The following is an 11,510-nucleotide window of genomic DNA, read 5'->3' on the forward strand; positions in this document are numbered from 1 at the left end:
GCAGGATATGAAAGACAGAGATCCCGTCCATTACAAAATTTGTAACCTGCGGACCCCATTGACTTCAATAAACTTTTCTCTCCAACAATTTTAGACAGAATCTGTGGTGAAGTCCAAAATAAATATGAACCTAGCTTTAGGCCAGGACCCTATGTAGTAGAAACCCCACAGAAAGAAATGCGGCATTTTACAGTCACGCAAAGTAGATGGGATTCTAGTGAATCCCATACCCACTTTGTGGGAAAATGTGCGGTGACGACACGTGACGATTTCCAAAACTATTGTGGTTTTGGAAATCGCAGCATATCAATTATATATACAGTTTCCCTACAGATATAACTGAAGCAGAAAGTCCACAAGGAAAACTCTGCAAATTTTGTGCAAAGCCCTGCAGAAAGAACAGCAAAGTGTTGCTGCCATCTAAACTGCTTGTTGGACATATTTTAACCATTTTTGCCAGAAGCTAAAACAATTTTTTTACTATGCATGTCAGTTTGTAACAGCAAAAAGTAAAGTGGATGAAGTTTGCTGCTTGGCAAGGATTTGGACGCATTTATGAAATGTGATTTTTTTTTTTTTTTTTGCAAAAATTGAACATCATCATAAAAAAGTAGAATTTTTACTCCACACACATTCTGGCATAGAACGAATGGCTTCTTATGGGACGTTCACACTAACGCTGCTGTCTGCCCAGGGGTTTCCATCCTAAACCCCAGGGAAACTGGCCAGGGAACGGCTTACTGGTGGTCAGCTTTAAAAACCCATTCATTTGAATGTTTTGTTTTTAAAGCAAACCGCCATGGTCCGTATGCAGTCTCTCCACCATGAAACCATTTTTTTTTTTTTTATTTTTTTTAGCATGGACACAAAGTCAGACATGCAGGACTTTGTGTTCGTGCAAAAAAAAAAAAAAAAAAAACGGTTTCCAGGTGGAGAGGCTGTCAGTGACCGACTGCTTCACCCCAAGTGTGAGAAAGCACTATCGGAGATCCTACCTCCCAACCGTGTTCAGGCTGTATAATCTACATCAGACCAAGCAAAGATCACTCCGCACAGAGAACTAAATGATTCTGAAGTCTTCTTTTTCTTTAGCGGCTATGACTCCTTGTATTTTTCTCCTATCGGCTATTCTGAGCTTATGTGTGTCTCCTTCTGTAATATATTACTGTGTATTATCCGGTATCTGTATTACTAATAAACTAACTGAAATGATAAAAAGAGAAATAAAAATAATACTCAGCCCAAATGTGACTCGTACTTCCTTGCGGCTAACTGATCACCACCCGTATATATCCAACTGGACTCTGCCTGGAAAGCTGCTCCCTTGGCTCGGAGCGATGTATATGAAATTTCTCAACATAAAAAGAACCAGCAAGGTCCATGGTGGGATAAAAAATTCTTCTTCTTTATTGATTACATAGTTGTTATAAAAACGCAATGGTACACAATGCAAATGCGTCAGACTGACGCGTTTTTATAACAACGATGTAATCACTAAAGAAGAATTTTTTTATCCCACCATGGACCTTGCTGGATCTTTTTGTGTTGAGGATTTTCATCTGTATTACTATGCTGCTGTAACACACTGAAATTTCCCCATGGTGGAACTATTAAGACTTATATGACGTGTATGTCTGCTACACTACAATTTGCAGTTAGTTTCTATGGCCTGGACACTGATTAGTAAAAACTACAAACTTGTGTATGGGGACATAGAAATGTATGGGTCAGTATACTTTCCACAATTTTGGACAGTATACTGGTAACCTATGGTCATGTGCATCAGGCCTTAGAAATGTTTGGTAGAAGCTTACTCTCCTATCCCCACTGTGAAAACATGCATGCTCAGCTGAATCACTTGTGCATGTGAAGTGAGGTGGAGATTTTGTGGAAGTTGGGAGATATAACTGTAAGGGTAAGTTCACACGGGGTTCTTTTGGATTGGAACCTGAGGTGGAGGCCGCCTCAGATTCCGATCCAAAAACCGGGTAGCTGCGACTGAAAGCCAGTGCCATGCACCGGCATCCAGCCGCGCACTCCACTACGGATTAGGCCTAATGAATGGGCCTAGTCCAGAGGAGGGAGTTTCCGACTCAGCCTGAAGAATGAACATCTCGCTTCTTTTTTCTGGGAGCTCGAAGAAACGGCTCCCGGAAAGAAGACCTGGGCGGCTCCCACTGATTTCAATGGGAGACGTCTTTTGGGGCGGGGTTTTGAGGTGGGATACGGCCTCAAAGCCCTGACCAACAAACCCTGTGTGAACTTACCTTAAGAGTGACTGACAGCTACTGAAGGTGAAGATCCTTTAGGCTAAGGCCCCAGCTTATAGATACGCAACATTTTTATTGCAGGTTTTGTTGTGGTTTTTTGAACCAAAGCAAAGAGTGGCTACCAATGGAATCGGAAATATATAGAAAGCTCTTGTACTTCTCAGGGCTCGTTCATATCTGCGGCCCGGTCTCCGTACTTAGGTTTCCGTTTCCTGCCTAAAACACAGGCAGGATACGGAAACCTGCAGGAGACTCTCTCACCCATTCATTTGAATGGGTGAGAAAGCTGTCTGGCCGTGCGCGGCAGTGAGCGTTTTGCGCTCTCCGCCGCGAAACCGGGTTTTATAATCCGGACACAGAGTCGGACATGCAGTACTCTGTGTCTGGATAAAAAAATCCGGTTTCGCGGCGGAGAGCGCAAAACGCTCACCGCCGCGCACGGCCGGACCCGGTCTATGGTTTCCGTCTTCTGGCATGCAGAAGACGGAAACCATAGAACGGAGACCCCAAACGCAGGTGTGAACCCAGCGTAACTTCTACTCAATCTAGTCCTGGCTTTGGCTCAAAAAAACACAACAAAAAAAAAAGGTTGGTGTGTTTCCACAACGTGGGGCCCCAGCCTTAGTATGGTTTTCCCTGTATAATGATGCAATGTTAGGGCTGCTTCAGACTTTTAGCAAAAGTGGGTAGAATTTTAGTCTTCAATCCTCTTTTTTTTTTTTATACATCCGCAGGGGTCGCAGAGGTCAGATCCCTACCAACTTTTATGCTATGGCGCTGAAAATATGTTCACACAATGTCATTTGCAGTGGATTTTGAGGCAGATTCCAATGCTAATGTGAACCTAGTGTAACATGGCTGCTACAGGAACCTCCTCCCTTACCAACGTGCCAGTGATCAGTATTAGGCAACATGTACACGACTGTGTGCGAGTTGTAGGGCCGTAATTTAACAGCACATGGATGACATCCATGTTCCACCCGTGCCTCCACAGCCACATTCACCTAGGTCAGTGACCATGAGCCACAAAACAGACAGGAATAGGACCTGTGCTTAGTTCTACCACAGGCCAGCGGCCCCATACATGGCGGAGTGGATGGGGCCATAGACATGAATGGGTCAGTACTAGTTGTGGAAAACACAGACCTTATTGTGCCCACACATATGTCATGGTCTCCGGACAGTAGATAGGTCTAGTGTTCCCTGGTATCAGCCATTTCAGCCTGGGAGGGGCTGACTATAGTGTTTACTCAGCTTACAGACAAATTCACATATCTACCTCATAGAGTATGTGTGGTGGTCGGGGGTCTCCTGAGGTGGGCCACAAACTGACTGACATATTGGCTATATTAGACCACGGCAGCCATGATGAATACAGTATGAGCGGTGTGTCTATGGTTAGCCGAGAGAACGGCCTCAGACACTTACACACAAACAGGCCCGACAATACAGGCTCTAACTGTACTCAGCGGTTCTCAGCTGGCGGGGGATTATGGGGGATGTAGTTCGTCCATCTCTCCCCATTTACCGCTAAAACCACAATGTCTGAGGTACTGCGCGGCTGGGGAAATAAAACAAGCACAGAGCCGAGTCATAGAGCACGTACACGGGGAGGCTGAGGGCTCAACACCCGCACCACGACATGTATGTACTAATGAATGCTGACACATGAAACTACAGTTCCCGGCATGCAGCTGTATTTCCGCACTGTAGTCTCTCAGCCGCAGGAGATCATTATTAGAGCCCCCATCGTACCCTAAACCACCACCTTCTCACAGGACTACCTCGAGTGACACCCGGCATCAGCACAGACAAGCTCTCCAATGTAACACCACATTCCTAGCCAAAATAAACGAGAATTCTAAGTCACCCACAAACTACAATTCCTAGAATGCCGTGCGCAGTATACGTAAGTACACGCATGCGCATTGAAAAGATGTGACGCAACAGCTGCCCAAGAGCCAGCGCTCTCTTCCCCCCCTCAACCCGTCGATTCTCAGGTTTTCTTAAGGCATTCCTTACCCCGTGCTTGGTCGGTGGGAAATAACTTCTGAGCCTTCTCCAGGAACCGCAGGGCCTTCTCATTGTTGTGGGCCTTGATAGCATCCACAGCAATGCTGATACAGCGCTCCGCTTCATCCCGGTTTGATTCCATTGCGGAATCACTGCTAATAGGAACTGGTGGGCGGCGCTCCTCATGCGCGTCATCAGGAGTTTGGCGCTGGGTGATGACGTCAAACACTCTTGGCCTCAGTAGACATGGAGCAGCCAATGGGTGTACAGTCATATTGGTTAGTGCAGGCTTCTGACCTTTAGTAAGGAGTGTGTATGAATAAAATGTGGCAGAATTGTCTAAATGTCTATGAGTGCACGTTATTTTACATGCTTATGTAATTCCTGCCCCAAAATTTACTGCCCCTCCACCCCATAATTTCTGCCCATCCTTATAGAGCAGCATTGTGTATAAAGATGACTAGCCACTAACGCCGGGACGTATTTTCCAGTTTGACCCCTTGGAAATGTGTGAGTAACTTGACAACTGGGTGTTTCCATTCCACTTGTCAATAGGTTGTCCCCACATTAACATAACTCCCAACTTTTGAAGAACAGAAAGAGGGACAAAATGTGCTTTAGCTCCGCCCACTTTTATATTGACTCTGCCCATTCTCATTCATTTTTCATGTGCCCCCCCCCCCCGCACAGTATAATCTTCCTATAGTCACCTGTAAATTATATGTCCCCCCCCCCTGCATCTCTCCCCAGTTTCATGTCCCCCTCTATCTGCCCCCAGTTTTATCTCCCCCCTCCATCTCTATCCCCAGTTTCATCTTCCCCTCTATCTGCCCCCAGTTTTATCTTCCCTCTCCATCTCTATCCCCAGTTTCATCTCCCCCTCCATCTCTATCCCCAGTTTCATCTCCCCCTCCATCTCTATCCCCAGTTTCATCTCCCCCTCCATCTCTATCCCCAGTTTCATCTCCCCCTCCATCTCTATCCCCAGTTTCATCTCCCCCTCCATCTCTATCCCCAGTTTCATCTCCCCCTCCATCTCTATCCCCAGTTTCATCTCCTCCTCCATCTCTGCCCCCAGTTTCATCTCCCCCTCCACCTCCATGTCTGCCCCCCAATTTCATGTCCCCCACCTCCATGTCTGCCCCCAATTTCATGTCCCCCACCTCCATCTCTGCCCCAGTTTTATGTCCCCCTTCATCTCTGCCACAGTTTCATGTCGTTCTCTCCCCCCCCCCCCTTCATCTGACCCTAGTTTCATGGGCCTCCTTCATTATGTTCCCCCTCAATGTTTAACACAAAAAAAACACTGATACTCACCCTTCCCTCGCTCCCCCGCAGCTCTCTCCACAGTCTCACTCTCAGAGTTGTAGGCGCGATGTGAGTGATGTCATCACATCGCGCCTACACCTGCAGGAGCCAGATCGCAGCGGTGAAGCAGGAGCTGAGCTGTGACAGCTCCTGCTTCACTTGCCTGTGTTTTCAACTCATCTACAGCCGAACATACCTCCTGCTGACTGGGACTGCGGGATAGGACACCGAAACCAGCAATGTCCCGCAAAATCCGGGACGGTTGGGAGGTATGCATTAAGGCTAGGGCTACCTGGCAACATAAAGTTGTGTAGTTTGCCTGCAAGACTACAACTTGCTGTCTTGTAACTTTTTTAGAGCTGTGATTTGACTGGAGAAAGATAGTCAAGTCACAAACATTTTACAGCCGCATGCAACTTCCATTGAATTATATAGTAAGAAAAAAGTGACATACAACAGTTCACCAAAAAAATCCGACATATTTTGATTTTTGTTGACTGTTATCTCAAATGTAGCGCCATATGTATGAATTGCGTACGAATTGACATTTTTGTTGCTTGACATATTTCACCATGTAGCCCTTTTTTTGTGTATGATTATGGATTCATTGGCGGCTGCTGTACAGTGAGCATGCACCCTAAGAACAGGGCTACAATAATGTATCACACAACTAAAAATTGCGTTAGGAGGACCTGGATTTGCACGGGTATATTTCATTTTTTATTTGCATTAGCATCATATGTATCTCAGTATGAATATAATTGAAAAACCTGCTGCTACATAACTTGTACCTGGCGCCTAGTTTGCTCAATCCTCCTCAGCTCCGCTTGAGGGGAACTCTTTGGCTTCTGGCTACCTTCATAGTTTTAGTTTTTCGCAAATGTTGCGATAAACTTGATTTTCATTTTCCCGGCATGTTTAAGGTTGTTTATGCTTCCCACCCCTATTAGTCCCTTCCTAATTTTCTTTACTCAATTAGAAATTGGTAAGTATAAGCTATAAGTCCAGCCTGTTACGGTTAGTTAAGGAAAGTTTGATGCTGAGAAGTGCAAACATGATAACTGCTTACCAGAGTCAGTGATACAAGAGGTAAGATATTACAAATGTGGTAATCTGATAAAGGAGGAGGTGCATAGAGAAGATGGGGACATTGTATTACAGGACCAATAAAAGAAAAGGGAAATGATCACTGCATACTGTAACCAGCATTTTGACATTACCGATGTAGTCAAGCCATTCTACATAAGACATAAGAATTTGCAGCTGCGATTTTTCTCCACATTTTTTGGCTAAATCATTTTATGAAAGGCATTGTTTCTTCTGTAGAAGTGTTTAAGTGGTATTTCCTGTCGCAGCACCCCCCATAGGTATCATAGCTGGAGTATCCTTACAAGGGTGCCACCCTCAGTGTCCCCATATTCATGTCAACCATCATAGCTCTAAAACAGTGTAACTGACAGTGCCCCCATAATTATAATAGCCTCAGTTCTCCTATAACAGTGCCTCCATATTTATGACAATTGCAGTTCTTCCATAACAATACAACCCCAGTGCCACCATAACTACTATAGTTGCAGAACGTCTATGATATCCATAGAGGCCCTATAATTGTGATAAGCACAGAGTCCCTATAACCCTTAAAATATTAACATCTATAAAACCACAATACCCCTTTATGACAACCAAAATGCCCAAGTAGCCACCGAATGTGCAGATCACTTTACTGAACCCACCTTTTTACATAGATGTAGCATGCACAGCAAATCCTAAAAACATATCCAATCCATTCTCCTGGTGGAAGAGGAATGTACTTTTCTTCAGTTTTCCTTCTTAAAAACATGAAAATTAAAATTGAAAATCACCGAGAAGCTTAAAAGAAAAAATTTTTTTAGGCAAAATCTTCCAGCCATACTGTAAAGTAGTCTAATTTCATCCACAGGTATTATAGGGGTTATCCAGGAATGGGACATAAATCACCGTTCCCTTCCTAGCGACCACTGATTGGTCATGTGGGGCACAGTGCTTCTGGGTACCAAGGCACAGCACATGACCAAACAGACTTTGGCAACGGACAGTGGAGCACCAGGTACAGGTGAGAAAAGTTTTTCTTTTTATGTTAGACCTGCCCTGACCCCTCTGTAGTTTTCCTGGACAACCCCCTTTAACCCCTTCCCGACATCCGCCGTAATAAACTGCCGTAGTACTACGGCGGCTGCATGGTGCGCACACAGAAACTGTGCGCGCACCATACCCTGCGGATGTCAGCCGTAACATACGAGTGACAATGCCTTGTAACACCCGCGATCGGACCCGGTTATTAAACCGTAAGATGCTTTAAGACAACCCCCTTTAACCCCTTCCCGACATCCGCCGTAATAGTACGGCGCTGCCGGGAAGGACTTCCTGCAAACTGCAGTAGTACTACGGAGGCTGCATGTTGCACACACAGAAACTGTGCGCGCACCATACCCTGCGGGTGTCAGCCGTAACATACGAGTGACAATGCCCTGTAACACCCGTGGTCGGAAGCGGGTCCGATCGTGGGTGTTAACCCCTAAGATGCCGGCGGTCAAGCATGACCGCCGGCATCTCAGGGGTTACGGTATGTTTTGTGCCTGATCGGCACCCCCCCCCCCGCGGCGGTTCAGGGGGTGCCGGTGTTGCTAATGGGCAGCCCGGGGTCTGATCAGTGACCCCGGGTCTGCCCTATGCCGTCCCCTCCACGTACCTGGTTGATCCTGCCAAAATGGAGGCTGTCAGCTCGTGCGTCTGCACAGGACTGATAGCTTTCTGTACACTGCAATACACGTGTATTGCAGCGTACATGTAGTTAAGCAGTGATCAGCAGATCACTGCTTCAATTCCCCATGGGGACAGAAAAAAAGTTATAAAAAAGTGAAGATAAAAAAAGTTTAAATAAGTTTAAAATAAATTAAAAGTAAATAAAGCCCCTAAAATCCCTTTTTCCCATATAAAATGTTTTATTATGTAAAATAAAGAAAAATAGAAAAATAAATTACATATTTGTTAGCACCGCATCCATAAAAACCGAAGAATAAAATTAAAAGATTATTGAACCCGAACGGCAAACAACATAAAAAAACGTAGAAAACCGCACAAAATAGTAATTATTCACCATCTTTCCCTTACAAAATGTTCAATAAAAAGTAATCAAATGATCAGATGAAAACCAAAATGGTAGCAATAAAAAGCAGAGGTCTTCCCGGCAAAAAATAAGCCCTCAACCAGCTCTGTCAACAGAAAAATAAAAATGTTATGCCTTTCAGAAGATGGCGATGCAAAAATAATTGATTTTTTTTCCCCTAAATTGAATTTTATTCTGCACAAATAGCAACGCATTAAAAATAATATAAATGAGATATCGCCGTAATCGTACTAACCCGCAGAATAAAGATAATGTGTTACTTATGCTGTACTCTGCACGGGGAAAAAATAGATGCTAAAAAGCAATGCCATAAATTGATGTTTCCTTTTACATCCCACCCAGAAAGAGTTAATAAAATGTAGTCAATAAGTTACAGGCACCTCAAAATGGTGTCATTGAGAAGTACATCTAATACCGCAAACACCAAGCCCTCATATGGCCACATTGCCAGAAGATAAAAATCTAGCTTGTACAATGTGAAGACAAAAACCCCAAAAGTCGCCAAATCATTAGGACATAAGTGGCTGTGACTAGAAGGAAATGTGTAAGCGGTGCGAGCGTTTTCAGGGGACCCCCCATATTTACAGCTTATGAGAGAGAAGACACCAGCGCTGATCCCCCAGAATGCCCCTCTTCTCCGTCCGTGTCATAGGAGCTGGTGGGAACATAGAATGGGATTTGGTGTACCCAATTTACTCCCCACAGCTTACACATTCACTTCGGGGTTACTAATGCTCACTACATCACTTGATAAATTCTTTGAGGGGTGCGGTTTTCAAAATGGGGTCACTTTCTAGAGGTTTCCACTGTTTTGACTCCTCAAGGGTTTTGTAAATGTGACATGGTTCCTGAAACTGATCACAGCCAGATCTGCCCCCTAAAAGCTCCTTGGCGCGCCTTCCCTTCTGCGTCTCGCTGTGCGTCTATATATTAGTTTACACCCACAAGTCGGGTACTATGGTAGTCAGGAGAACTTGCCTAACAAATTGTGGGATGCGTTTTCTCCTTTAACCCCTTGTGAATGTGCAAATTCTAGGGCTAAACGAAAATATTAGTAAAATAAAATCAAATGTGTAAATTTCACCTCCATTTTGTCTTAATTCCTGTTAAGCACTTATAGGGTTAAAATACTAGGTATATGTTGTTTTGGCTTATTTAAGGGGTGCAGTTTTGAAAATGGGGTGATTTATGGGGGGCTTTAATACAAGGGTCTTTCAAAACCCCTTCATAACTGGATTAGTCCCTTAAAAATGGGTTTTGGAAATTTCTTGAAAATTTTGAATATTGTTGTTTCACTTGTAAATCTTATAATGTCCGTAAAAAATAAAAGGGTGACTAAAGTTTGATGCCGACATAAAGCAGAGATCTGGGACATGAGATTTATGATATAATTTTGACGGTCTGACTATCTGTATGTAATGTACATAATTTCAAAACTTATAAAATGCATATTTTTCAAAATTTCCACCAAATTTCCTATTTTTTAATAATTAAACACAAAACATATCTACCAAAATTTACCACTAACATGAAGTATAATGTGTTACGAGAAAACAATCTCAAAATCACTTTGGTAAGTTAAAGCGTTGCAAAGTTATTGCCACATAAAGTGACATGTCAGTTTTGAAAAATCGACCTTGGTCAGGAAGTCAAAAAGTGCCATCGGTGGGAAGGGGTTAACCAATGACAGTATCTGTACAGTTTATTATATCCAACAGCAATACCCTGTATCGATAGATGATGAATTTAATAGTGTACCCAGAAATGACGATTTATTAATTTAGCTTATTTGTATTGCGCCATCATTTTCTGCAGCACATTACAGATTTTGTCAGCCTCTGTCCAATATAGGGCTCATCATCTAAATATCCTATCAATATGTCTTTGGAGTGTGGGATGAAACCAGAGTACCCGGGGAAACCCACGCTGGTTAGGAAACACTGTTATTACACTGCATGGTGGCAGCAGGAAGTAAATGTCATCTTATAATGGTGGATTATGTAGATAATCTGTTTTCCCTTAGTCATAACAGCAGCACAATGTGGGATATTTCTGCCCCTGTGTGATGGTAGGACAGGCAGAATTTTTAATCAGCAATTAATTAATTTGCCTATAAGAGGGCACAGAGATCTCCCCCCCCCCCCCCTTCTCCGTGTGTTACTACAAGAGTAAAAAGAACAATCCAATAGGGAGGGAAGCTTTACGCTGCTGTTATGACTAAGGGAAAACAGATTATCTACATATTATCTACATAATCCACCATTCCCTGTCGTCATACCAGCAGCACAATGTGGGGAGATGTCAAGTAATCCCCGTAGGGAGGGTTTCCTCGACTTACAAAGCTCAAGACTGACCGGCCAAAGGCAGTCGTGTCCGAAGCACGAGAGCTCAACCTGTAGTGCTTCACAAAGGTGTTGAAAGGGGACCAGGAAGCTGCCGCGCAGATCTCCAAAGGTAGCAGATCTGAAACTTCCAGCCAGATTAATTAAGAGGTTCTCAGACCTCCTAAAAGATCTCGTACATTCCAGGTAAATGCGCAGACATCTACCCTGGTCAAGGGAATGAAGTCTTAGGTCGTTTTATAAGTCAAGAACTTTAGATCCACTTCCTCTAAAGGCCATCCTGTAAGAAGTCCAATACTGCTTCCATAGAAGGATTGGAAAACGTCCAAGGCATCAAGTTTTGAAGATCTCCCAGATCCTGAGATAATTCCTGTTGGTAGATTCTGCCCTGACATGGGCAAGAGTTCTCAG

The 11,510-nt window shown here is 43.9% G+C and overlaps 1 protein-coding gene across 1 annotated transcript in view; it reads right to left on the reverse strand.

Annotated features, from left to right (window-relative positions):
- The window catches only part of DNAJB12 (DnaJ heat shock protein family (Hsp40) member B12), a 46,635-nt gene extending 42,173 nt beyond the window's left edge, over positions 1-4,462 (reverse strand). The window contains exon 1 of the mRNA XM_075258242.1: positions 4,293-4,462. Within this exon, the coding sequence (XP_075114343.1) occupies positions 4,293-4,425 (133 nt within the window). The 5' untranslated portion in view covers positions 4,426-4,462. The remainder of the gene's footprint in view (positions 1-4,292) is intronic.
- Between the last annotated feature and the right edge of the window lie 7,048 nt (positions 4,463-11,510).

The sequence above is a fragment of the Leptodactylus fuscus genome, chromosome 10 (genome assembly GCF_031893055.1).
Source record: "Leptodactylus fuscus isolate aLepFus1 chromosome 10, aLepFus1.hap2, whole genome shotgun sequence".
NCBI lineage: Eukaryota > Metazoa > Chordata > Amphibia > Anura > Leptodactylidae > Leptodactylus > Leptodactylus fuscus.